The sequence below is a fragment of the Octopus bimaculoides genome, chromosome 16, assembly GCF_046866305.1.
Source record: "Octopus bimaculoides isolate indiv1 chromosome 16, ASM4686630v1, whole genome shotgun sequence".
Taxonomy (NCBI): Eukaryota; Metazoa; Mollusca; class Cephalopoda; order Octopoda; family Octopodidae; genus Octopus; species Octopus bimaculoides.
Window position 1 is genome coordinate 9,466,042 of NC_142943.1, and position 24,694 is coordinate 9,490,735.

A 24,694-nucleotide genomic window follows, 5' to 3' on the forward strand; every position below is an offset into this window, starting at 1 on the left:
AAGGACACAATGCACCACCAGGAATCGAACACATAACCTTAGAATTATGCACTGAATACCCTAACCCCTAAGCTATGTGCCTTGACTCCTTAGATATAACCATTAGTTGAGGTACCATTTGGCAATCAACAAAATGTTATCTTATACTCATGATTGCTATCTTGTTTTTTTTATCCAAGATATTAAGCAAACAAGACTTGTTTGGGATTTACCATTTATGACCTACTTTTCACAACATATCAACCCAACTTAGCACTTTCAAGAGGTATATGTTTATTTCTTATTTCTTTACTACCCACAAGGGGCTACACATAGAGGGGACAAACAAGGACAGACAAACAGATTAAGTTGACTATATCGACCCCAGTGCATAACTGGTACTTATTTAATAATTTATTTCTAACATAGACATAAGGTGAAATTTATGCTATGGGTTTGGATCAGCAGAAACAATTAAGGAAGTGTTGAATCAATGCAAAATAGCTCAAATTCTTTAGAAAATATGGTGAAAGATGTTTGCAACTGAACAAAATGTTAGAGTATAGCAGAACCACCTGATGTTACAGCTATTTTGGTGTGTATGTATTTTTTATCATAATTAGCTGACAAAGACAGTGATATTAGACAGAAGAGTAATTATTATTGAACAACACATGACAATTTATTTCTGTAATTATCATTGACTAATTGGTGCTAATTCTATACCAACATCAGTTTTAAATAGAATACTGATATACTATGAAAAGTTAGTGGAAGAATTTCAGCCATGACTTACAATTTCTTTATTTTTTTCATTATCATTGTCCTTCCTGAGTCTAACTTACTTCAGTGGCCTCCTTACAGATATTAGCTAACAACTGTTAGTATGTGTGTGTGTGTGTGTGTGTGTGTGTGTGTGTGTACATACACATCTTTGCTTTGATATTGCCTCAGCTACAATTACATTGTTTGACTCTTTAGCATTCAGATTACTCTGTCAAATGTAATACTTATTTATTCACATTGTTTTGAATTAATCGTGCAGTTATCTCATAGCTTTAAAACTTTGATGATGTTGTTGTATATTTTTTGAATAACATAGTAGGGTAGGTGTGAGAGGCCAGATCTGGCTGGTTTGAACATAAAACAGGTAGAATGTTTCGGCTGGCTATGGCTGGTTGAAATACTAAAGGGTTATATCTCTCACAAAAAAACAAAAACAAAAAAAAATGGCCAACAGCAGTTTGATATGTGAAAACATGTAATAAAGTACCTAACTTGTAAAAAGAATAAGAGTTGGTATTGAGAAGGGCTTCCAACCATAGAATGCTGCCTCAAGAAATCTCATCCAACCCATGCTAGCATGGAAAAAGTAGAGATAAAATGATGATGAAATATACTGAATCTTACCAAGGAGAACCATAGATCTTATAACCATGGATATCCACATAAGAATCTTCCAAGTAAATACAGTTGGTAAGAAAAGCTTTTGCTGACTCAACTTGTAAATCCTTGAGGTCTTTCTCAATATCATTCTTGAAAATATACTGTGGTTTTTTTAATAAATCTGTGTCAAAACTTATGTCATGATTTCCAGCAATGACTATTTTATATTGATGAGGTAGAGATCCTGCAATTATAAAAGTGTCTTAATAGTTTGTCTAATCAATATCATATTGGAACAGAATTAAGTTACATATAAGTAGAGATATGATGCTGTAGAAACTCTGCCAAATCAGACTGGAGCCTGGTGTAGCCATCTGGTTCGCCAGTCGTCAGTCAAATCGTCCAACCCATGCTAGCATGGAAGGCAGACGTTAAACGATGATGATGATAATGATATATATATATATATATATATATATATATATATATATATATATATGTGTATATATATATATATATATATACACAGACATATATATACACACACACACACTAAGTGAAATATTGAAAGTTAATTGAAACACAAAGACAGACTATTTTTTAGAAATAAGTCAGAAAAAGTTTAAATATATTACCGAGAAAATCATTGAATTTTTTGATGTTTGACAAGCGTCCGCAGTGTGAAAAGTCTCCTGCATGAAGTAAAACATCGCCTTCTGGCACAAAATTCTTCTGTTTCTCTATGTTGCAATGGGTGTCAGAAATACAAACAAACCGTAGATATTTATCTGGGTCCCTTGTATGGATCAAACTTAGGGGATCTACTTTTTCAATATGTAAGTGTTTCTTATATTTTTCCCATGCCTTATCCGGTGTTTCACTTAATGAATCTACTCTGAATGTTTTGGAGCCTGAAACTGCAAAATGTTACATAGATAGTCATTGTCATTAATTATTATTATTATCATTATCATTATTATTATTATTATTATTATTATTATTATGACTGGTTTCAAATTTTGGCACAATGCCAACAATTTTGAGGAGGGGATTATTATTATTATTATATTATTATTATTATCATTATTATTATTAAGGCAGCAAGCTTGCAGAATCATTATCACGCTGGGCAAAATTCTTAGTGGCTTTTCATCTGACATTATGTTCCGAGTTCAAATGCTGCCAGGGTCAACTTTACCTTTCATCCTTTCGTCGGTGAAGAAGTACCAGTTGAATACTGGGGTTGATGTAATTAAATTATCCCCTCCCCCAAAACTGCTGGGTTCATGCCAAAATTTGAAATCACTATTATTATTATTATTATTATCATTAAGGTGGCAACCTGGCAGAATCGTTAGCATGCCGAGCAAATGCTTTGCAGCATTTCATGTGTCTTTGCATTCTGAGTTCAAATTCCACCGAGGTTAACTTTGCCTTTCATCCTTTCAGAGTTGCTGAAATAAGTACCAGTGAAACACTGGGGTCAATGTAATCGACTCATTCCCACCCTCAAAATTGCTGCCTTTGTGACAAAATTTGAAACCATTATTATCATTATCAATAATATTAATATGCACAACTTCAATGGAAGAAGTGAGTGGCAAAGCGGAAGAGAGAAGGACAGAGAGGAAGTGAGAGAGAAAGAGAGAGACAGTGAGTGGTGATGGCGTTTGTTTTGTGTATTTAAATGCTTATCATATTGCAAGAATAGTAGATGTATAATTCGAAAGAAAAGTTGATACATAGACACAGTGTTAAATCAGAGGCAAATAACTACAGCAAATACTGGAGGTCACTTTCACTTTTCATTACCACATGAGGATAAAATTAACTTGCAAGTGGTTAAGTACTCTACAGACATGCATATCATTAATGTAGTTCTCTGGGAGATTCAGCCTCACACAGAATATGACAAGGTTGGCCCCTTTGAATTACAGCTATGACTCATTTGGGCCAGCTGAGTGGACTGAAGCAAGATAAACCTTCAAGTGGTTGGAAGAAAATGAAAAAGGATCCTATAAAGGGGCAGGAAAATCTTTTTAGCCATTAGGGTCACTATGGGTGTTAGTCTGGTCCAAACAGTGGCATTTGTAAGTCTCACAGAACTGGAGGCCAAGCTCCCAGATAAACATCTGTCTATACATTCTGAGTTCAAATTCCACCAAGGCTGACTTTACCTTTCATCCTTTCGGAGTTGATGAAATAAGTACCAGTTACACACAGGAGTCAATGTAATTGACACCCCACCACCAAATTTCAGGCCTTGTGCTCATAGTAGAAAGGATTATTATTATTATTATTATTATTATTATTATTATTATTATTATTATTATTATTATTATTATTAGTATTACTATTATTATTAAGGCAGTGAGTAGGCAGAGTTGTTAGCGCGCCAAGCTAAATGCTTAACAGAATCTCATCTGTCTTTCTGTCCTGAGTTCAAATCCTGCAGTGGTCAACTTTATCTTTCATCCTTTCGGGGTCAATGAAATAGGCACCAGTCGAGAACAGAGTTCAATGTAATCAATTTACCCTCTCCTCCAAAATTGCTGACCTTTTGATTTGATTGTACACAACCTCTGCCTTTCACTCTCCGTCTGTCTGCCTGTCTGTCTGTCTGTCTCTCTCACATACATACACACAGCTAGAGTTAAAGATAGTTATATCATACCCAATGAGCTGACAAACTTTTTCAAATCCATTTGCCAGATTTTCCGATATACAATGTTGATGAGTATGTTTTGTAGTCTCCCGGTAATTCAAAATCAATTCAGTTTAGTTACCAAATTATTCCTGTGAAATAAATTACATAACAGTTTATATATATAGCGAAGACTAACAAAACTTTTTGATATCAGATACAATAAAAGAATATCTTTAATACCTTCCTACACAATTTTATCTTTGCAAGTATTTTCTTTTTACTATTCTACGTTTTATATCACATGATAATACGCAACCTATAGTGTCAGTTAATAATAGTAATTGTCATTGTGAAAAAAATAAAGGACGAACTCGCTTTCTTGAGTATACTTGGGATAGTAAAGGAAAAGAGGTTCAATGATTCAGTTGAAGTTTTGTTATTTGAATCAAAAGCGTTTATAACATCCAAAAATAGAAAGCAAAGCAATTTAATTTACGAGTCAGAATTTGGACATTTGCATTTGTTGGAGTATGACACATTGGAAATTACATGGCTAACTCATGTGATTTATTGCTTTAGAGATAAGGCCTAGCTGAAATGCATACACGCCACTGAATCTCCTCCCACTCACCAGAATACATTTTTTTACAACAAATTCAGATATAATTGGAACCTATGCCATCTGAAGATCTAAAAGCAAAGAAATATATAAATATATATATGTATATATATATATATTTATATATTGGTGGACATCAGAGATAAGCTGCCCATTCAAGTTGGAATTTCTCTATTTTGGCAGGTAATTTTGAGTACAGCAAGGTGACAGATATCTTTGTCCTTTGTCATCTCTGAAAGGTTCAATGTCCTGAGGTTGTTCTTCAGTACTACACACGCACACAAACATATATATATATATATATATATATATATATATATATATATGTATACACACACGTACAAAGTTGAGTTATTTCTCAACAAATTGTATCTATTATTATTATTTATGGATGACATTGTCTTTGAGGCAAACATTTCGAAAATCAAATTCATTTTTCTTAAGGATGTACTGTTTCAGAGCCTTTTTAAGACTAAACACATATACATAACAACATGTACTCACATTTATATAGTAGAATGTATATGATGACGATGATGATCGTCATCGTTTAATGTCAGTCTTCTATGCATGCATGGGTAGGACAGTTGACAGGAGCAGGCCAGGTAGAAGACTACCCCAGACTACAGTGTCTGTTTGACAGGGTTTATACTGCCCTTCCTAACACCAACCAATCAACAGAGTGGACTCAGTGCTTTTTACATATATCCACACACACACATTATGTCAGCATCATCATCATCATCTTCATCCGACCCATACTTGCATAGATTGAATGGAATCTGTCATAGCAAGTTTACATAGCTGAGTGTTCTTCCTGTTACCAGCTGTTTCTAAGCAATATAATAATTCACCTATCTATCATGGACGGACGGTAGACACATCGGCTCCGTAAGTTTTGCCTTTTTTGCTTCTAAAAAGTTTGTTTCTCAGTAATATTTTATATACAAAAGCTGTGCAACAACTGACATATTCAGTTGTGCAACTTGTTTGCACGGGAAATCTGCCCTGTGTGGCGAATTCCCCATTTTTGTTAAATTTATTTTCGGCTTTCTTAGCCATTTTATTTTGAGAATGGCGATTCCAAGCCATGTGACGAATGCCGGTCTGTTTGGCCACTCGTACGCAATAACCTTTCCTACCCTGCCTTCCCCACAACTTCACGAAGGAGGGAACAAAGGAAGTAGCACACAAACAGGTGCCAGTGTTAGCATGAACGCTAACACCGCCACTACCATCACCACCACCAACAACAACAACACCGTCTCAAAGGCTATGACCTCAAAGACAAACAACAACACCACCACCACAGCTTCGCCGTCAACTGCTACAACGGACACCTCCGCCACCACCACAGCCTCACCGTCAGCTACTACAACCGACGCCTCTGCCACCACTACAAACAGCACCACCACCAACACCACCACCACGAATTTTGCAGAAGCATTGAAGCAACGAAAAACACTTCTACATTTCACACCGGAGCAGATCAAGCAGACCAAAGCCCTCTTAACAGAAAAGGGTTCAGGCCTACAACTAAACATACCACAAAACACCATAGAGAACACACGAAAGAGAACAATAATATACAAAATCTTAAATGCCAAAACGCGCAGACCAGAGCAAGCACCCCAAGAACTTATTGAAATTTGTTTACGCCCGATTTGGGATTTCCAAAGATATGTAAACTGGTGGCATAAATATGCCACAATCCAAGTTCGCTTCGACAGCGAAGCAAAAGCCAAAGAGCTGTCGACACTCACACTACAGTCGGACAAACTAATACTAATTCCGACCTACCTTGGGCAACGTGTGACCAAAGTTTCAATAAGGAATATTCCTCCTGAAATAGAGGCACAATGGCTTTTATCCGCCATTTGTTACCGTATGGAAGAGGACTTCAACATCCTCGAGTATGCCACTTACCAGGAACTAAAATGGTCCGGAAAAAGGATCGAAGTATTGCTCCAAATCAATGAGAGCCAAGTAAGCAACATCCCACACCATATTGATATGCCAGACGGCCATATTCTCTATCTAGTGGTAGAAGGCAGGAGGCCTCGCTGCTACCTGTGTGGCAGAGAAGGGCACCTCCGAACTAACTGCCCAACAACAAAGAAAAATCAACAAGAGCAAGAACAACAACCACAAGGAAAGAGTACAAGGAAAAAGGAACCTTTACTACCCACACCACCATCAACACAGAAAACAAGCAATGAGACACACCCAACAACACCAACAAACGAACATAAAACAGCATCCGGAAAAACACCTACAACAACAAGAACTAAAGAAACAGTTAAACCAAAAGACAATACAAAAACTGATCCCACTTCCCACACATCACATACACCACAACCAGAAAGTCAACAACCAACAACACAACCACTTACACAAACAAACACAGATCCACACGACATGCCCCTGCCCCCTTCCGATTCCTCGGAACCTTCGTCGGAAGACGAAAGTAATGAGGACTGGCAAATAGCCCAGAAAGGAAGGAGGAAGAGGAGCAAGAAAAGAAAAGCAAACACAAACAAAGCAGGGAGATACACAACTCCCGAAAACACTCCAGACACCAACACAAGCACACACAACAACAAAACCCCAAAAGTAAGCACACACACAATGCTCACTGCCATCAACACAAAAAACTCAGAGTTGATGGAATACATCAACACAAAAACAAACATAACAAACGAAGACATAAAAACCAGCAACCACCCGTACACAACACCGCCAGAACACATCAAAATACTACACATTACACCAACCCTGCACCACACACTAAAATCTATTTTTCCAAAGGCAGTTGGCAAATGCCAAAAATACCTGGCGAAAAAACTGTACAAGGATCTCCTCGAAGAAAACCCGAAGGAGGAGACAAAAACTCTCGAAGGGTAAGTGACTCTCTTTAAAACTCTAACACTCACATTAGAATTATGCTCAAGATTGGTTGTGTAAATGCGCGTGACTTGGGGTCTCCTTGGAAACAAGGGTATCTCCTAAACGACATAAAGTCACACAAACTAGAAATCATAGCCATAAGCGAGACCAGACTCCATGATTCGCGAGCCCTAACGTCCATGTTTGGCAGACAGTTTAACATTTATTTTTCTCCCTGTCTGCCGAGAATGGGCGGTAGTGGCACGGCGGTACTCTTTCGCAAGAGTCTGGATCTCGAAGTAAAGACAGTATTCATAGACCCGGAGGGTAGATTGGTTGTTCTGGATGTCGATGGCAGCGATGGGTGTGCTTTTCGACTCATATCAGTATACGCACCACCTTTAACAGGTAGGTCAGATTTCTTTCGACGTCTAGAAGTATTCCTAGGAACGTCTCGTCCTTTACTTTTAGTGGGGGATTGGAATGCTACCTTGGACACGCATATAGACTATGTGGGCAGAGATAGGAATAGACGGGGATGCAAATGCCTCAAAGACCTGCTCAGACGCTTTCAACTGTCTGATAGGTACCGACTCGACCATCCGAATGCGCCAATGTGGACATGGACAAACCGCATCGGGTCGTCGAGATCATATCTAGATAGAGTACTGTGTAGGAGAGTAGATAGAGATAGCATAGGGTGTCCACAATTTCACATAGTCAGCTACACGGATCACAAACTTGTGACGTGTACGCTAGACTTAGATAAGACACATAGGCAGGGCCCCGGTTACTGGAAACTAAACGCGCCTTTCCCGTCGAGACAAGTTTTCAGAGACCGGATTAGCACGTTAGTAAAGAGGGCTTTGACAGGAGCCATCATCAATAACAAATGGTGGTTTGCCCTCAAGAGAGCAATAAAAGCAGAAGCGGTTAGGTATAGCAAAGCACTAGTCATAGACAGAAACAGAGTAGAGGGTGAACTAGTTAAGAAACTAGAAGAGGCAATTAGAAGTGGCATCGCATCCAACGTTTTGGCAGCGAGGTTGGCCCTAGACCAACACTTCAACGCCAAACATGAAGGGTGCGTTGTCAGGGCTAGGATGCGTACTCTAAGGAACGAAGGTGTTGGAGCCGCGCGAGAGGCTCGGGTGGCGGAAGCGCAACAGGGCAACAGAGCCACCATTCGGTCTCTGGTGGACGAACAGGGGCGCGAACTGCTCGAGCCGGGAAAAATGTGTGAGGCCTTTCAGCGGCACTTTACTCGACTGTTTGGGACGAGTGGCGAGCGAGAACGCAGGGTGGACTTCAGTGCCTACCTGCACAGCCTGCCACGACTTTCAACAAGAGAGGCGGAGTGCTGCGAAGGTGCCATCACGGCGGCGGAAGTGAGGGACGCGATGGCGGGATGCTCGAGGGACAAATCTCCGGGCTTGGATGGTCTTCCCTACGAGCTTTACAACTGTATGCCAGACTTGTTTGGAGACGTCTTGGTGGCGGTGTACTGCAACTGGCAGCAGAACGGGAGCATTCCCGGTTTTGTGAGCCGAGGAGCCGTAACGTTGCTGAAGAAAGATCCAAACAAGGGGGACGTCATAGATAACTTTAGGCCCATCACTCTGCTCAATGCAGACATGAAAATTTTGGCCAAGGTGTTAGCCAAGCGGTTGGCGCTTGTCATCGAGAAACTGATCGGCAAGGCGCAAACGTGCGCCGTGCCGGGCAGGAGCATCCATGACAACCTCCATCTGATGCGCTACATCATAGAGCGGGTAGTTAAGGAACCTGGCATGGCCCTGATCAATTTAGATCAATCGAAAGCTTTCGATAGGGTAGACCATCAATACTTGGAGGCTGTCCTCATGGCGGCCGGCTTCGGTCCCATTTTCCGCGGCTGGATGGCTGCCTTGTACAGGGGCATCCGTTCGGTAGTTCGCGTCAATGGGCACCTATCAAGACCATTCGACATTGCACGTTCGGTCCGTCAGGGATGCCCCCTCTCGTCGCTCCTGTACGTATTGACTCTCGAGCCACTACTGCGGAAGCTGGCGACGCTGAGGGGCATCCCGCGAGAGTTGGGATGCGGGACGAGCGTGTCGGCATACGCGGACGACGTCACCGTCATAGTGTCTAGCCAAAAGCACATCGAGCTTATCGGCGAGACACTGAAAGACTACGAAACGGTAACGGGAGCAAAAATCAACCGGGATAAGTCAGTGGGCTTGCGGCTCGGCACCTGGAGAAGCAAGCTCATGCCGTCAAGCAGTGCCTCTGTCGTGGGACGTTGGACTGACGGTCCGGTTGAGTTGCTCGGGGTCTGGTTCGGTCCAGACCTCCAAACGGAGAAGAACTGGGACGAGATAACGAGAAGGGTGGCCACTCTAGCCCGGCAATGGGCCGAAAGGAAGCTTTCCCTGAAATGTCGGGCGGAGGTGGCGAACACGTACATCGCGTCCGTCATCTACTACCGCCTGACCGTCGTTCCTTGTCCCGACCCTATCATCACCAAACTGGAGCGCATCCTCTTCCGCTTCTTGTGGAAAGGAAGCGTTCCGATGGTTAGGCGATCCGTTTGCTGCCAACACCCGTTAAAAGGAGGACTGGGCATGCCGTGGTTGATGATGCGCAGACACGCGCTGAGACTGCGACATCTCCGGCTCTACGTAGACAACGGTGAACAGGTGTGGTCGCCGTTTGTGCGGCGCGCTTTCCCATGACCGAACTGCAGTCGTGGATCAAGAAGAGGCCGAGGAAGGGCGAATGGCACCGCGAGTGTCGCGCTGCTCTTCGGCAATTCCAACAACCCGGGTCAACCTTGAGCGACTGCATCACAACTAACGCATTCTATAGTGGATTAGTGGAGGGAAGGTACGACGACGATCTCGGGGCGAACCTGGGCGTCGACGAGGAATACCTGACCCGCCTGTTTAAGACGACCTTCGGACCGGGACCTATGGACAACTTCCAGAGATCCCTGGCCTGGCAGTGTTATCGAGAAGCACTACCCGTTCGGGATAAGCTCTACAGACATGGCTCGAGAAACACGGGGCCGACCTGTCCGAGATGCCGGCAGAGCGACGAAACCGTTCTGCACGCACTCGTACAGTGTCCCACCATTTCCGAGCTGTGGGCTTACGTCGAACAACTGCTATCGCGTGTGGGACGAGTCGGTCTATCAGCCGAGTCTATCGTGAATATTGTCGCGCCTCCTTCCTTTAAACGGGAAGGAAGAGCTATTTTCATCGTACTTGTGGCTATGGCGAAAGAATGTGTATGGTGGACGCGTCTGAAAGGTCTAGAGACAAAGACTTTCCTCTCTGGGCAATCTCTCATCAACTTCTTCAAGTATCACCTGAAGAGGAAGGTGAGAGTAGAAAGGGAAGTCTTGTCTAGTGAATGCTTCAAAAAAAGATGGGTGAATGTAGCAAGGATGGCACGTGTGAACGACGGAGCCATCTTGAGCATAACCCTATAAACTAAAAAAAAAAAAGAAAACAAAAAGGCAAAAGAGAGTCACTTACTGTTATAGTTTCTTCAATGAGAATATTGACCAAGGTTACCGTGGTCCTTTCCGTAGGCTTTTCTTTCCACGGCCAAACCTAAACTGTCCTCCCCTCCTTTTACACGAGAACATTACTGTGTGATACACGATCCCTATTGATCGGCCTTTTTTTTTTTTTTTGATCCCTTTTGATCGAACTACCCCCTTTTCCTTCCTACGACCCCTTTTGATCAACCCCCCTTTTTTTCCCTTCCCCCCCCAAAGAAAAGCTCTACATTGTATTTGTTCCATCTTCGTTGAGCCCTGTGTGGCTAATAAAAGAAATGTATCTATTGAACAATAAACAACCCAGGCATTTTTATGAACCTTTCCTGCTTATGAAGATCACATGGCACATCAAAACATGACAAAAATCCCGGACATGCTTTAGTGGTTGATAAGAAAGTATATATTTCCTGTATTGAATTCAAGGTTGTCCGTGTTTGCCCCCACCCTGCTTGACAACAAGCGCTGGTGTTTACGTCCCGACGGAAGTTAAGAATACGCACACCACCCGTTTTCGGCGTAACCCTAACCCTAACCCTAAACACCGGGTGTGCGTATTGTTCACCTTCGCCTACGTCCCCGTAACTTAGCGGTTCGATTGATTCGACTAAAATTCTTCAAGGCGATGCCCCAGCATGATCGCAGTTTAATGATTAAAACAAGTGAAAAGTAAGAAAAAGATGAAAGATATGTTTAAAATGGGATTAAGAATAGGTCTCATCAATATAAAGTCGCACACACAAAAAAAGAAAAAAAAAGAAATATATTTAAAAAGATTTTAAGCCAGTGAATTAATTATATTTTTATTAATTAATAATGAGACTGCTGGAAAATATTCTGTTGCTAGCATTTAAGCCAGGTGTTCGGTTTGAGGATACTTTTCTTCATTCTATCGATTTAAGGAATACCCCAGTGTAGTCATAGATACTGCCTTTTTTTGATTAGAAAGTATGTCAATAACAAATGAATTGATAAATAAATAACTAAGGATTATGGACACTAATTCATACATCAGGAGATAACTGTTCATCGTTAAAAGTGCTTGAAGCAACTCTAGACACACATGGGCGTTTTTGCAAGTATTTAGGAGGTCGAAATGTTGGAACAAGCAGTCACATCAGGTCGGTAAGATGAGAAAACAACAATGACAAAAATTTGGTCAGCAGCAAAGCTTCCACCGAATGTTTCAAATGCCATAGGTTAGTTGAAAAATTTAATTCACCGACAGATAACTGTTTTTTCAAGCACCATATTCCGTTCAGCTTCGGTCAGATGCTTTAAACCACAAGGATGCGTGGATCTATTTTAAAACGGGGGCCACATTTTTCATTAATGTTTTACGTAGTGTTTTTGGTACGGAAAGACTTTCAAACTTCGTATACTTATCTATTTTGTGTTATAGAACAGAAAAATATTTTTGTATTCGAATTTATTTCATGTAAAAAATTGTCTTATTTCGATAATTTCAACCAATCACTGACAAGTATTCAGTTGTTTACATTTACTCCTTTGGCTGATTAAGCGATGTAAAGCGTATTTAATCTCCATACCTTCGTTTTATTTGCTTTTTCATTTTAAATTTGCTTTAACCGTAACCCTAACCCTACGGTTAGGGTTAGGGTTAGGGTTAGGGTTAGGGTTAATTGTTTCAGAATCGTTTGTTTATGTAGTCGGCACTTAATGTATATCGGCTGAATGGACGTCAGTGATTGGTTGAAATTACAGAAATACAACTTTCACATGCCTGAGCCGAGGGAGGAAGAGAGAGAGAGAAAACGAACGACACTGAGAGGAAGAGATAAAGATAGATAGAGAGGGAGAGAGAGAGAGAAAACGAACGACACTGAGAGGAAGAGAGAGAGAGAGAGAGAGAGAACGAGCAACACTGAGAGGAAGAGATAGTGAGAGAGAGAAAGTACGAGAGGCAGAGAGTGAGTGGAGTGAGAGCGTTTCGAGGCAAAGTGTGACTTGTTTGATAGCAGACGACCATTTCTATCTAGAAATGACTTGGTGGCCAAAATGTTTTTAAAAGATTCGTCGCCACAAATGGCAAGTTTTGTTTTATGATTGCAACCTCAACCGAAAGTTTTCCGACCATTATCTCTCAGAGAAGCTTTGCACATATTTATGAGGTCCATTAACACGTTGGTATATATTTAAAACTTATGTTTAAGATTTGTTGATTTGCATTGAATTTGATTTTTTCCCATTGTATTATTTTACGAGATTTAAGGAGCTGAAATTAAAAATGTGTGTCATTTTAATATTTAGCATCCGAAATAAAAAATACACATATGTTTTTTCTTATTCGATTCATTTTCTCCATTTCCACTTCTGTAGCGTGAATCAAGCATTTTTTTTTTTACAGCAAATCTGATTCCAGAGAGGATCTCCATAGCAAATATAGCAGAGACGGTTCTTAGAATTCAAATAAGTCTTTTTGGCTGCGCTTCCTCGCTTTTATATGGTCTTAAATCAAAACTGGCGCGGTGGGGTTTCCGATCAGGACGCCCTCATAAATTGGATTTTCTCCGTTTTGACAAATTTTTCCAATTTTTTTTTCTTTCCCCTACGGCCTTGGAAATGATGGGGTGGGACATCTTTTTTCTGAAAAAAATTTTTGAAAATTAATTTTTTCCACCTCACTCCCTCAGGAGCGATATTCGCCAATTATTTATTTATTTGGCACTACACACTTAAAGACCATGGGAGAAACGTTTTCGGTAAATAAATAAAATAAAATTTGTAAATATTTCCAGACGGAAAGGTATGTGATTTAAGGGAGATCTGGCTGTTGTTTCTAGCAAATCCCACGACTATCTTTTGACGGCTTCCTTGCTTTTACAGTCTTACATTTAAATTCATTTAAAAAATATGGTCTTATGGACGGAAACTGAAAGAAGCCCGTCGTATATATGTGTATATATATATATATATATATATATATATATATATGTATATATATATGTGTGTGTTTGTGTGTCTGTGTTTGTCCCCCCAACATCGCTTGACAACCAATGCTGGTGTGTTTACGTCCCCGTAACTTAGCAGTTCAGCAAAAGAAACCGATAGAATAAGTACTAGGCTTCCAAAGAATAAGTCCTGGGGTCGATTTGTTCGACTAAAGGTGGTGCTCCAGCATGGCCGCAGTCAAATGACTGAAACAAGTAAAAGAGTAAAAGAGTTGGATAATAGAATTGCTTTTCATTGTTAATATTATATTTGTTGTAAAGGCAACATGCTGGACAAAATGCTTAGCAGCATTTCATCTGAGTTCAAATTCTCCCAAAGTCAACTGTGCCTTTTATCCTTTTGGGGGTCGATAAAATAAGTACCAGTTGAGCACTGGGATCAGTTTAATTGACTCCCCCCCCCCAACAAAATTTTAGTCCTTGTGCATATAGTAGAAAGATTATTATATTTGCTGCACCCATCTGGTTTAATTTGTTGTCTCTGTAAGAATTTAACTTGCATGCAAGAAAAGTGAAAAAGGAATGTTGGGGAAGAAATTTACAAAAAAAAAAAAATGATAAGTATAATAAGTTGTATGATTAGGAAGTTTATCTTTGCCAACACACTGGCTTCTACTTTGGCTTTGGATTGACTAGTTATTGTTTAGATCTCCGGTTAACCTAGATCCAATTATGCCCTACCCATCTGTTTTAGTGCTATATAGGATTATATTATTTAATGCATTTTGTCCTTTATTAAATCTGCAGGATGCAATTTGTGAGAAATTTGGGTGCTATTTCTAACAAGTCAAAAGACCATGTAGCAGGTATCTCATTGGCTTGTGGGATTTGACAGAAATTTAACTTGCTGTCTCTAGCCACATAGAGGCTGCTTTCTTGGCTTATGGCATTTTAGGAAATTTGTTTACTGTTTTTAACAGATCAAGCAACCATGTAGAAGATGTATTGGTGACTCATATACCACAGCTGGCTGACCTTTTTCTTTTGCATGCTCATCTCTACATGTACTTACTGCATATATATTTACAAAATAATTATTGTCAAACATATTCTCACAATATTTTTATGAAATTGTCTGTTTATAAATATGTTCCCCACCACAAACACACATTCAGAGATTGTTGAAATATTTCATAAAACTAAATTTATTCTGAAACCTCTGTTCTCTCACTCTTTCACTTGTTTCAGTCATTTGACTGTGGCCATGCTGGAGCACTGCCTTTAGTTGAAGAAATCGACCCCAGGACTTATTCTTTGTAAGCCTAGTACTTATTCTATCGGTCTCTTTTGCCGATTCGCTAAGTTACGGGGACGTAAACACACAAGCATCGGTTGTCAAGCAATGTTAGGGGACAAACACTGACACACAAACATATACACACACATACATATATATGCATACATATATATGTACGGTGGGCTTCTTTCAGTTTCCGTCTACCAAGTCCACCCACAAGGCTTTGATCGGCCCGAGGCTATAGTAGGAGACACTTGCCTAAGGTGCCACGCAGTGGGACTGAACCCGGAACCATGTGGTTGGTAAGAAAGCTACTTACCACAGAGCCACTCCTGTGCCTATTTGTATGAAATAATCCTCCAAAATGTATTGGTTATGCATTTGATCTGACAATTTAGTCTTTACTGTACAGAGTAAGATACCACAATCTATTTGCATTATCATCTCTTGATACAACTTATACAGAGCATGATAACAGACATTCCACATATCTTGGAAATTATGTGTTACATTGTTATGCTTTCCAAGCATAATGATATTGAGTAATTTATTCCTTAAACAATTCTAGTCTTCTATCTTAATTATTGGTTATTCTTGTATATTTACTTAGTGATTCTCTCATTTCTACTTTGGTTAGTATGATAAAGTCTGTGCTTTGCTGTTGAGGTCACAGTAAGACGGAAGCATGCCTAGAGTGGTCTCGTATTTGCAGAAATAAAAGACAGCATTGATTATACCTTACTGCATAATTATTTTGCCTTAGCTTAGATGCTTACTGCATTGAATATGTTAATATTACCTTAGCCACTAATTATAAGTTGGCTTTAAACACAGAATACTAAATATGTTGTACATTCTTTACTGTATAATTATTTCAAATAACTTTTTGATGCTCCTGGCATTAACTGTAGTAACAATAACTTCACTGTTAATGCCAATAAGTTTGCTTTACACGCATACACATACAGTACACACATATCTACATATATATACATATATACATACACTCATACATGTACAGTACACACATATCTACATATATGCACATATACATGCATATACATATACATGCATATACATATACATGCATACACACATATACACATGCATGCACACACATATGTACACATATGCAAAAACACATGCACATGTATACCCATATGTTCATACATATATATATCCCACACCATTGCTTGACAACCAATGTTGGTGTGTTTATGTTCCCATGACTTAGCGGTTCAGCAAAGGGCCCGATAAAATAAGTACTAGGCTTACAAAGAATAAGGCCTGGGGGTCGAGTTACTCGACTAAAAAAACCCTATAAGGCAGTGCTCCCGCATGGCCGCAGTCAGATGACTGAAACAAGTAAAAAAATAAAAGAATAAAAGAATATTGATATCATCACTTGGTCTCTAAGAATAATATTAGAAAGAATAAAAGAAGGGATCACCCTATCACCTTCTTTCCTAGATAGAGAAAATGGTAATAATTTAAAAGACAATTTTTGAAGATCAAATCAGGTGGGTTAAGAGTTAGGGCTTTTTTAAATTTATATTTCTCCTCAAATGTAACTTTCTTGTACCAAGATCTTGTCTTAGTTTCTCTTTCATTCTTTCTCTTATAACAGGGATATCCTGGAAAACTACTAATGCTAAGGACATTAACATTTTTGATGTAAGGTAAGTAGGCTACCATTAAATATTGTATGAATGAAATAGTAAATAGTGAATGGAATACTCACTTTTCACTCAGTGTTTACTTGGAAATTATTTTTTAATTGTCTATGTGCTATGTACATTTTTTCTGTTTTGAATTTATAAGTGATCAAATTGATGAGATTTATAGATGAATGGATTGTGAGAGATGTTTATATCATGAATAATATAAACTAGGTCTGAATTGATAGCAAATTAAATGAGAAATTTAACATCTGAGAGGGTGCTGAAAAGATCCTGGCCTTTAGGATATCGCGAAAGGCTTGGTTGGAGGCCCAACCTTCTGAGTTCTTTTACAGAGCTTAGGAAAACTGAAGGACCGATGCCATAAATGTGTGAAGCTGAGAGGGGAATATGTTGAATAAAATCAAAATCTGTCAAGATCTCCATCTGCATGCTGCTGATGACCCATCCTGCATGTTGAGGATCATCACTGGTGATGTGAGTTGGATCTACAGGTATGACCCTGAGATGAAGCAGCAGTCATCACAATGGAAGAGCTTTTCATTTCCATGACCGAAGAAGGCATAACAGAGCTGCAGCTCAATCAGGAACATACTCATTATTTTTTTTCAATATCTGTGGTATTGTGCATTGAGAATTCGTGCCCCAGGGCTAGACTGTCAATTAAAAGTTCTACTGTGACGTTTTGAAGCATTTAAGCGAGGTCATTTGGTGAAAGCAACCAGATCTGTGGAATGCAAAAAATTGGAATCTTCATGATGACAATGCTCCCTGTCACTGAGCTCTTCTCTGCTGAGAAATTGTTAGAGTTTAGAACAGGATGCCTTGCAGTATCTTTTCTGTCTCTGTGCATTCACAGTTCAAATCCTGGTAAGGGTCACTTAAGTGGTGGACTTATTGTTACTGGTTTAAGGATACTTTCTTTCCTTTCTCCCTCAAGTGTCAGAGGCCCTGTAAGGGGTCATGGGCATTGGCTTCCCTCCTGGCTAAAGGATAAAAAATTGTATAACAGACAGAAAGTTACTTTTTCCTACATCGATCAGAACATCAGCTGTGATGCAACTGAGCATATGTATAGGGGATGTATATAATAATGTACCAGTCTTGAAAATAACAGGGTTGCACCAACTTTAACAGATATCGGCAAGAGACCATCTTAAGCCAAATACTTCAAAATATGGCTAAGTCTCCAAACTGAAAAGTATTACTTCCCTTTGCAAATGAAGTTAACATGCCATGAAGAGATGCTTATTTGATCTGTTATAACAATTAAAATGGCAGAATCGTGTCCCCAACAAAGATGTCCTCAAGCAAGCAGGAATGCCAAGCATATTTGCACTCCTCACACAAAGACGTATGAGATGGCATGGACATGTTAGTCGTATGGGAGATGGCAGAATTCTGAAGGACATACTCTATGGAGAGCTTGCTAGGGGCACTAAGGTCTGTGGGAAGGCCGTTCTTACGATACAAGGATGTTTGCAAAAGGGATATGAAGGCCTGCGACATCAATATTAGCAACTGGGAAGCGGTTGCCAGCAACTGTGGAGATTGGCGACGCACCATAGAAGAGGGAACACAAAGGAGTGACAGAGGGAGAGAGGAGAAGTGGAAAGACAAGAAAAGACGTCAACAAGAAACTATGACATTACAACCAGCCAGGCAAAGTCTTCGCTACATTTGCGGCACCTGCCAGAGGGAGTGTTTGTCCCGGATAGGACTACACAACCACAGCAGGAGAGGTATTAGGACATGAAATGTAAAAAGCGGACTAGATTATTTTATGCGCAACTCCATTGTCTCCTGAGACAAAAAGGATGCCAACAACAACAAGAACAATTAAAAGTGGAAATATGAAGGCTATGGCAATGTCCAGACATATTGAATGGGCACTGTACCCTTTATTCTTATTGTTTGTTTTTTCAATTTTTTTTTTTGTATCTCTATACTATCAACACTGGAGATTACATGTTTTATGAGTTTTTAATTTTCTCCCACTCCAAATTTTTTTGTTCTTAATTTCTGAAAATAGTTAATTTGAGACTCTGCGTTTAAAAATTGGGAGGCCACGATTCTGAAAACAATGTGACATTTATTGATTTTCTGGTGTTTAATATGGTGTGAGCATCAGAGAACAGCACTAAGATTCTGGTAAGCTGTGTCAACAGGTTCGATTCTCGTCTGAGTTGTAACACTTCACTTACTCTAAATCTGTAGCCTAGTGTGGAATGCGCTCTGCTAGGCTGCTTTTCCTTCGACATCCTACATGGAAGCGTCGTATTTAAGAATGAATTCACAATTGATTAAGAATTACGGAACATATTAATTTCATTATATATATATATCATCATCATCATCATCATCATCATCGTTTAACGTCCGCTTTCCATGCTAGCATGGGTTGGACGATTTGACTGAGGACTGGTGAAACAGGATGGCAACACCAGGCTCCAGTCTAATTTGGCAGAGTTTCTACAGCTGGATGCCCTTCCTAACGCCAACCACTCAGAGAGTGTAGTGGGTGCTTTTACGTGTCACCCGCACGAAAACGGCCACGCTCGAAATGGTGTCTTTTATGTGCCACCCGCACAAGCCAGTCCAGGGGCACTGGCAACGATCTCGCTCGAAAATCCTACGGGAGCCAGTCAGGCGGTACTGGCAACGGCCACGCTCAAAATGGTGCATCTCATGTGCCACCCGCACAAGAACCAGTCCAGGGGCACTGGCAACGATCTTACTTGGCTTGCCGGGTCTTCTCACGCACAGCACATTTCCAAAGGTCTCGGTCAGTAGTCATCGCCTCGGTGAGGCCCAATGTACGAAGGTCTTGCCTCACCACCTCAGCCCAGGTCTTCCTGGGCCTACCTCTTCCACGGGTTCCCTCAACTGTTAGGGTGTGGCACTTTTTCACGCAGCTATCCTCATCCATTCTCACCACATGTCCATACCAGCGCAATCGTCTCTCTTGCACACCACAACTGATGCTTCTAATGTTCAGCTTTTCTCTCAAGATACTTACACTCTGACGGGTATTCACATTGACATTACACATCCAACGGAGCATACTGGCTTCATTCCTTGCGAGCTTACGTATGTCCTCAGCAGTTACAGCCCATGTTTCACTGCCATGTAGCATGGCTGTTCGTACGCATGCGTCATACAGTCTGCCTTTTACTCTGAGTGAGAGTCCCTTTGTCGCCAGCAGGGGTAAGAGCTCTCTAAACTTTGCCCAGGCTATTCTTATTCTAGCAGCTACACTTTCAGCGCACCCACCCCCACTACTAACTTGGTCGCCCAGATAGCGGAAGCTATCAACTACCTCTAGTTTTTCACCCTGGAATGAGATAGAAGTTGTTTCCTGTTTGTTTACAGTCTTTATTGCACCTGAACATCTGCCACAAACAAAAACTAACTTGCTAGTTAACCTGCCTTTGATGTTGCTGCACCTCTTATGTGTCCATAGCTTGCACCGGGTACATCTTATAGAGTTACTACCTACTCCTTTTCTACATACTGAGCAGGGCCATCTACTTGAAGGGGTTTGTGTTTTATCTACCTTCCTATTTATTAGGATTTTGGTTTTAGCTAGGTTGACTCTAAGGCCCTTCAATTCTAGACCTTGCTTCCACACCTGAAACTTCTCCTCTAGTTCTGATAGTGACTCCGCAATTAGGGCAAGGTCATCAGCATAGAGGAGCTCCCAGGGGCAACCTGTCTTGAACTCCTCTGTGATTGCCTGGAGGACTATGATAAATAAGAGGGGGCTGAGGACGGAACCTTGGTGGACCCCTACCTCTACCCGGAATTCATTGCTGTACTCATTTCCAACCCTCACCTTACTGGCAGCATCTCTGTACATGGCTCGCACAGCTCTCACTAACCATTCTTCTATCCCAAGTTTCCTCATTGACCACCAGATAAGGGATCGGTGGACCCTGTCAAAGGCTTTCTCCATGTCAACGAAAGCCAGGTACAGAGGTTTATCCTTAGCTAGGTATTTCTCCTGCAACTGTCTCACTAGAAATAAGGCATCAGTAGTGCTTTTACCTGGCACGAACCCAAACTGCATCTCATCTAAATTGATTCGCTCCCTAATTAGTTGGGCTATGACCCTCTCTGTAACTTTCATAACCTGATCTAACAGCTTGATGCCTCTGTAATTATTTGTATCTAAAGCGTCACCTTTACCTTTGTAGCAGTTGACTATGATGCTGCTACACCAGTCATTGGGTATGACTCCTTCGTGTATCACCTGGTTCGTAATACGAGTGACTAGGCTATAGCCAACACTGCCAGATATTTTGAGCATCTCTGCAGTGATTCCTGATGGGCCGGGGGCTTTCCCGGTCTTCATACTCTTAATTGCTTTATCTACCCTGGTACTATCAACTCGGATAGCTGGTCCCTCTATTGGGTCGACATACGGCAGGCTCTCTTTCTCCCATTCATTCTCTTTATATATATATATATGTATATATATATATATATATATATATATATATATATATATATTGCCCACAAGAAGCTAAACGTAGAGGGGACAAACAAGAACAGACAAAGGGATTAAGTCGATTACATCGAACTCAGTGTGCAACTGGTACTTATTTAATTGACCCCGAAAGGACGACAAAATACCGCTAAGCATTTCGACCGGCGTGCTAACGATTCTGCCGGCTCGCCGCCTTAATACATACATACATACACACACACACACACATATATATATATATATATATATATATATATATATATATATATATATATATATTGCATCACTGAAACTAGTAGTGGGACCAAAATAGTGTTGGATGGGATTTGCACAACTTTTGGGTTCTGAAATGAAATATCAAAGAGGTGACTTACGTGTAACTGACGTATTTCAGTGGCAAAACAGAGATTCAATAATTCTGATAACAATATAGCTTTTGGGACTAGTGCAAATAGTTGAGGGACGAAGTTTTGAAACGTGTAACTACTACAGAATACGATTAAACAATCAAGTTAAAGAAGTTATTTAAATCAGAAAGGGTTTCTTTCTAGGAATCGGAACGTCGTCGAAGTCGAGTTTCCGAGAACTTCACTGTTGTTGAAAGTCCCATATTCAAAAAAATAAAAAATGAAACCAAGGAAAAATAAATACGTAAAATAATTACTATAGAGCAGGAGATTAACTAGTGTTACGTAGTAGTAAAACAATTAAATATAAGATTATCAACATAAACTTATGTAGTCGAAAAACTGAAATAGATAGTTGCTTGTAATTTGTTTACCTTAAACTATGTAACTCACCTCTAAAGCACCGACTGTCGAAATAATTGTCGTAAATGTATATAAATAGAGCAGCAAACTAGAAGAGTAAGCTCCCTTTAATCTCTCTCTCTCTCTCTCCTCTAGTCGCCCTCTTTCGTTGTTCTGTCTTTTCCATTCTAATTCAGGAAGCATTAAAAATCAATTTAGATATATTCTTTTCTACTCTAGGCACAAGGCCCAAAATTTGTGGCGAGGGGTGGGGTGGGGTGGGGGAGGCAGTTGATTAGATCAACTCAATACGCAACTGGTACTTAATTTATCGACCTCGGCGGAATTTGAACTCAGAACGTAAACACAGACGAAATACCGCTAAACATTTCGCCCGGTGTTCTAACGTTTCTTATTTCTTTATTGCCCACAAGGGGCTAAACATAGAGGGGACAAACAAGGACGGACAAAGGGATTAAGTCGATTACATCGACTCCAGTATGTAACTGGTACTTAATTTATCGACCCCCGAAAGGATGAAAAGCAAAGTCGACCTCGGCGGAATTTGAACTCAGAACGTAAAGACAGACGAAATGCCGCTAAGCATTTCGCCCGGCGTGCTAACGTTTCTGCCAGCTCACCGCCTTTAGGAATATTGTCGCGGAAAAGATAACGTTCGCTCAGTGACATGACAGACATTAGTCAATAGTGTCTTGACAGGACAAAAACAACAAAAAATAAAACAAGCAAACAACACAAAGCAAATAAACCATAAATATAAGTAGTAACCATAGTAATATATGTGAGTAAAGACTATATACCGATGATGGAATTATAATTGGAATAATCTAGTCATAGTTATTTTTGTTTAGCCCTGTCTCTCCTAATTGAGCAGAACAATGACTAAAGCTGTTTTAACTAGGACCATCCCAGCTTTCTGTATGCCTAGAGCTGCTGCCCAATGTGTCTTTCCATTTTTAAGACAGTAGGGTTTGATTTTAGGAAATTTGTCTGTTATTACTTGCAGGTTGAACTGACTGTAGATATTCCCTTACTGATTAAACTTCTTTTTAAGAAAAGGAGAGAAGTTTCCGGATATACTATGTGGAGAGACAAGGGGAAGGAAGACGTTTTTGATTTATGCAAACTTTTGTGTTTGCAAATGCAGATCATGAATTTTGCATATTTTGCTAGTGATAAGTTAGAGGATATTTGTAATTATGCATATTTTGTTTCATAATGTTGAACTTGGATGTTCAAATTAATTATTCATGGCAGGAATTCTTGAAATTATAGAAAATTAGATCATAGCAGATGTCTGCTACACTAAATGAGATGAATGAACACACACACGCGTGCACACACGCGTGCACACACGCACACACACGCACACACACGCACACACACGCGCACACACACACACACACACACACACACACACACACACACACACACACACACACACACACACAGAGTGTTTATCTCAGCAAGTGAAACAATTACATTTGAAAAATGCAAAAGTTATGATAATATAGGATTGTTCTGATCTTGAAAGAATATTTTGAGTTTATTATATTTTCTCGTTGAATTAAAAGAATATCGAGAGGCGCAGGAGTGGCTGTGTGGTAAGTAGCTTGCTTACCAACCACATGGTTCTGGGTTCAGTCCCACTGTGTGGCACCTTGGGCAAGTGTCTTCTACTATAGCCTCGAGCGAACCAAAGCCTTGTGAGTGGATTTGGTAGACGGAAACTGAAAGAAGCCCGTGGCGTATATATATATATATATATATATATATATATATATATGTATTTGTTCTCCCAACCGATGCTGGTGTGTTTACGTCCCCGTAACTTAGCGGTTCGGCAAAAGAGACCGATAGAATAAGTACTAGGCATCCAAAGAATAAGCCCTGGGGTCGATTTGCTCGACTAAAGGTGGTGCTCCAGCATGGCCACAGTCAAATGACTGAAACAAGTAAAAGAGTTAAAAGAGTTAATTGCTCAGATGAACTTTTCTTTTATTGTTATTTTGTCAGAGGAAGAACAAGAATTTCATTTCAGATTCTCTGCCCTAGTCATCTCTAGAGAGATCAATAAAATTGTTGATAAGTTTGGGGCATCTTGTAGTCAACATATCCAATGCAGGAAAAAGGTGGTTGAGAAGGGAATTCTAGAGAACTGCAGCTGCAGGAAGGAATGATTTACCAAAGTATTTAGTGTTAAGACCTGTTCCACTACAGGCTGATGTAAACCTGAAATGTAGTAATTTTTGAAGGCTTTGTGTTGTTTATGTGTATGAAGGGTTTGGCTGCAACACTGTTTTGAAATATGATTGTGTCTTATTGCTGTGAATAGTCTAATGTAACATGTTTTGGGAGATTAAGCAGGAGTAAATCTTTGCAATCCTCTACATGCGATTGTGTTAGTGAGAAATTTTGGAATTTTTGAAATAGTTACTTTTAGTTTTGCCCTTCATCCTTATGGAATTGATTTAATATATAAC

General features: G+C 40.1%; 1 protein-coding gene across 7 annotated transcripts in view; it reads right to left on the reverse strand.

Moving 5' to 3' along the window:
• The window catches only part of LOC106879990 (metallophosphoesterase domain-containing protein 1), a 31,027-nt gene that overhangs the window by 5,153 nt on the left and 1,180 nt on the right, over positions 1-24,694 (reverse strand). For 2 of the 7 annotated variants that reach the window (XM_089364114.1, XM_089364110.1), the window contains exons 1-4: positions 22,242-22,356; positions 4,040-4,161; positions 2,001-2,282; positions 1,390-1,609 (exon numbers count right to left, since the gene is read on the reverse strand). In XM_089364114.1, coding sequence (XP_089220240.1) covers positions 1,390-1,609; positions 2,001-2,282; positions 4,040-4,070 — 533 coding nt within the window. In that variant the 5' untranslated portion in view covers positions 4,071-4,161; positions 22,242-22,356. Of the gene's footprint in view, positions 1-1,389; positions 1,610-2,000; positions 2,283-4,039; positions 4,162-21,815; positions 22,357-24,694 lie in introns of those variants that run through there. The other 5 variants (XM_014929767.3, XM_089364111.1, XM_089364115.1 and 2 more) reach the window with 4 other exon arrangements.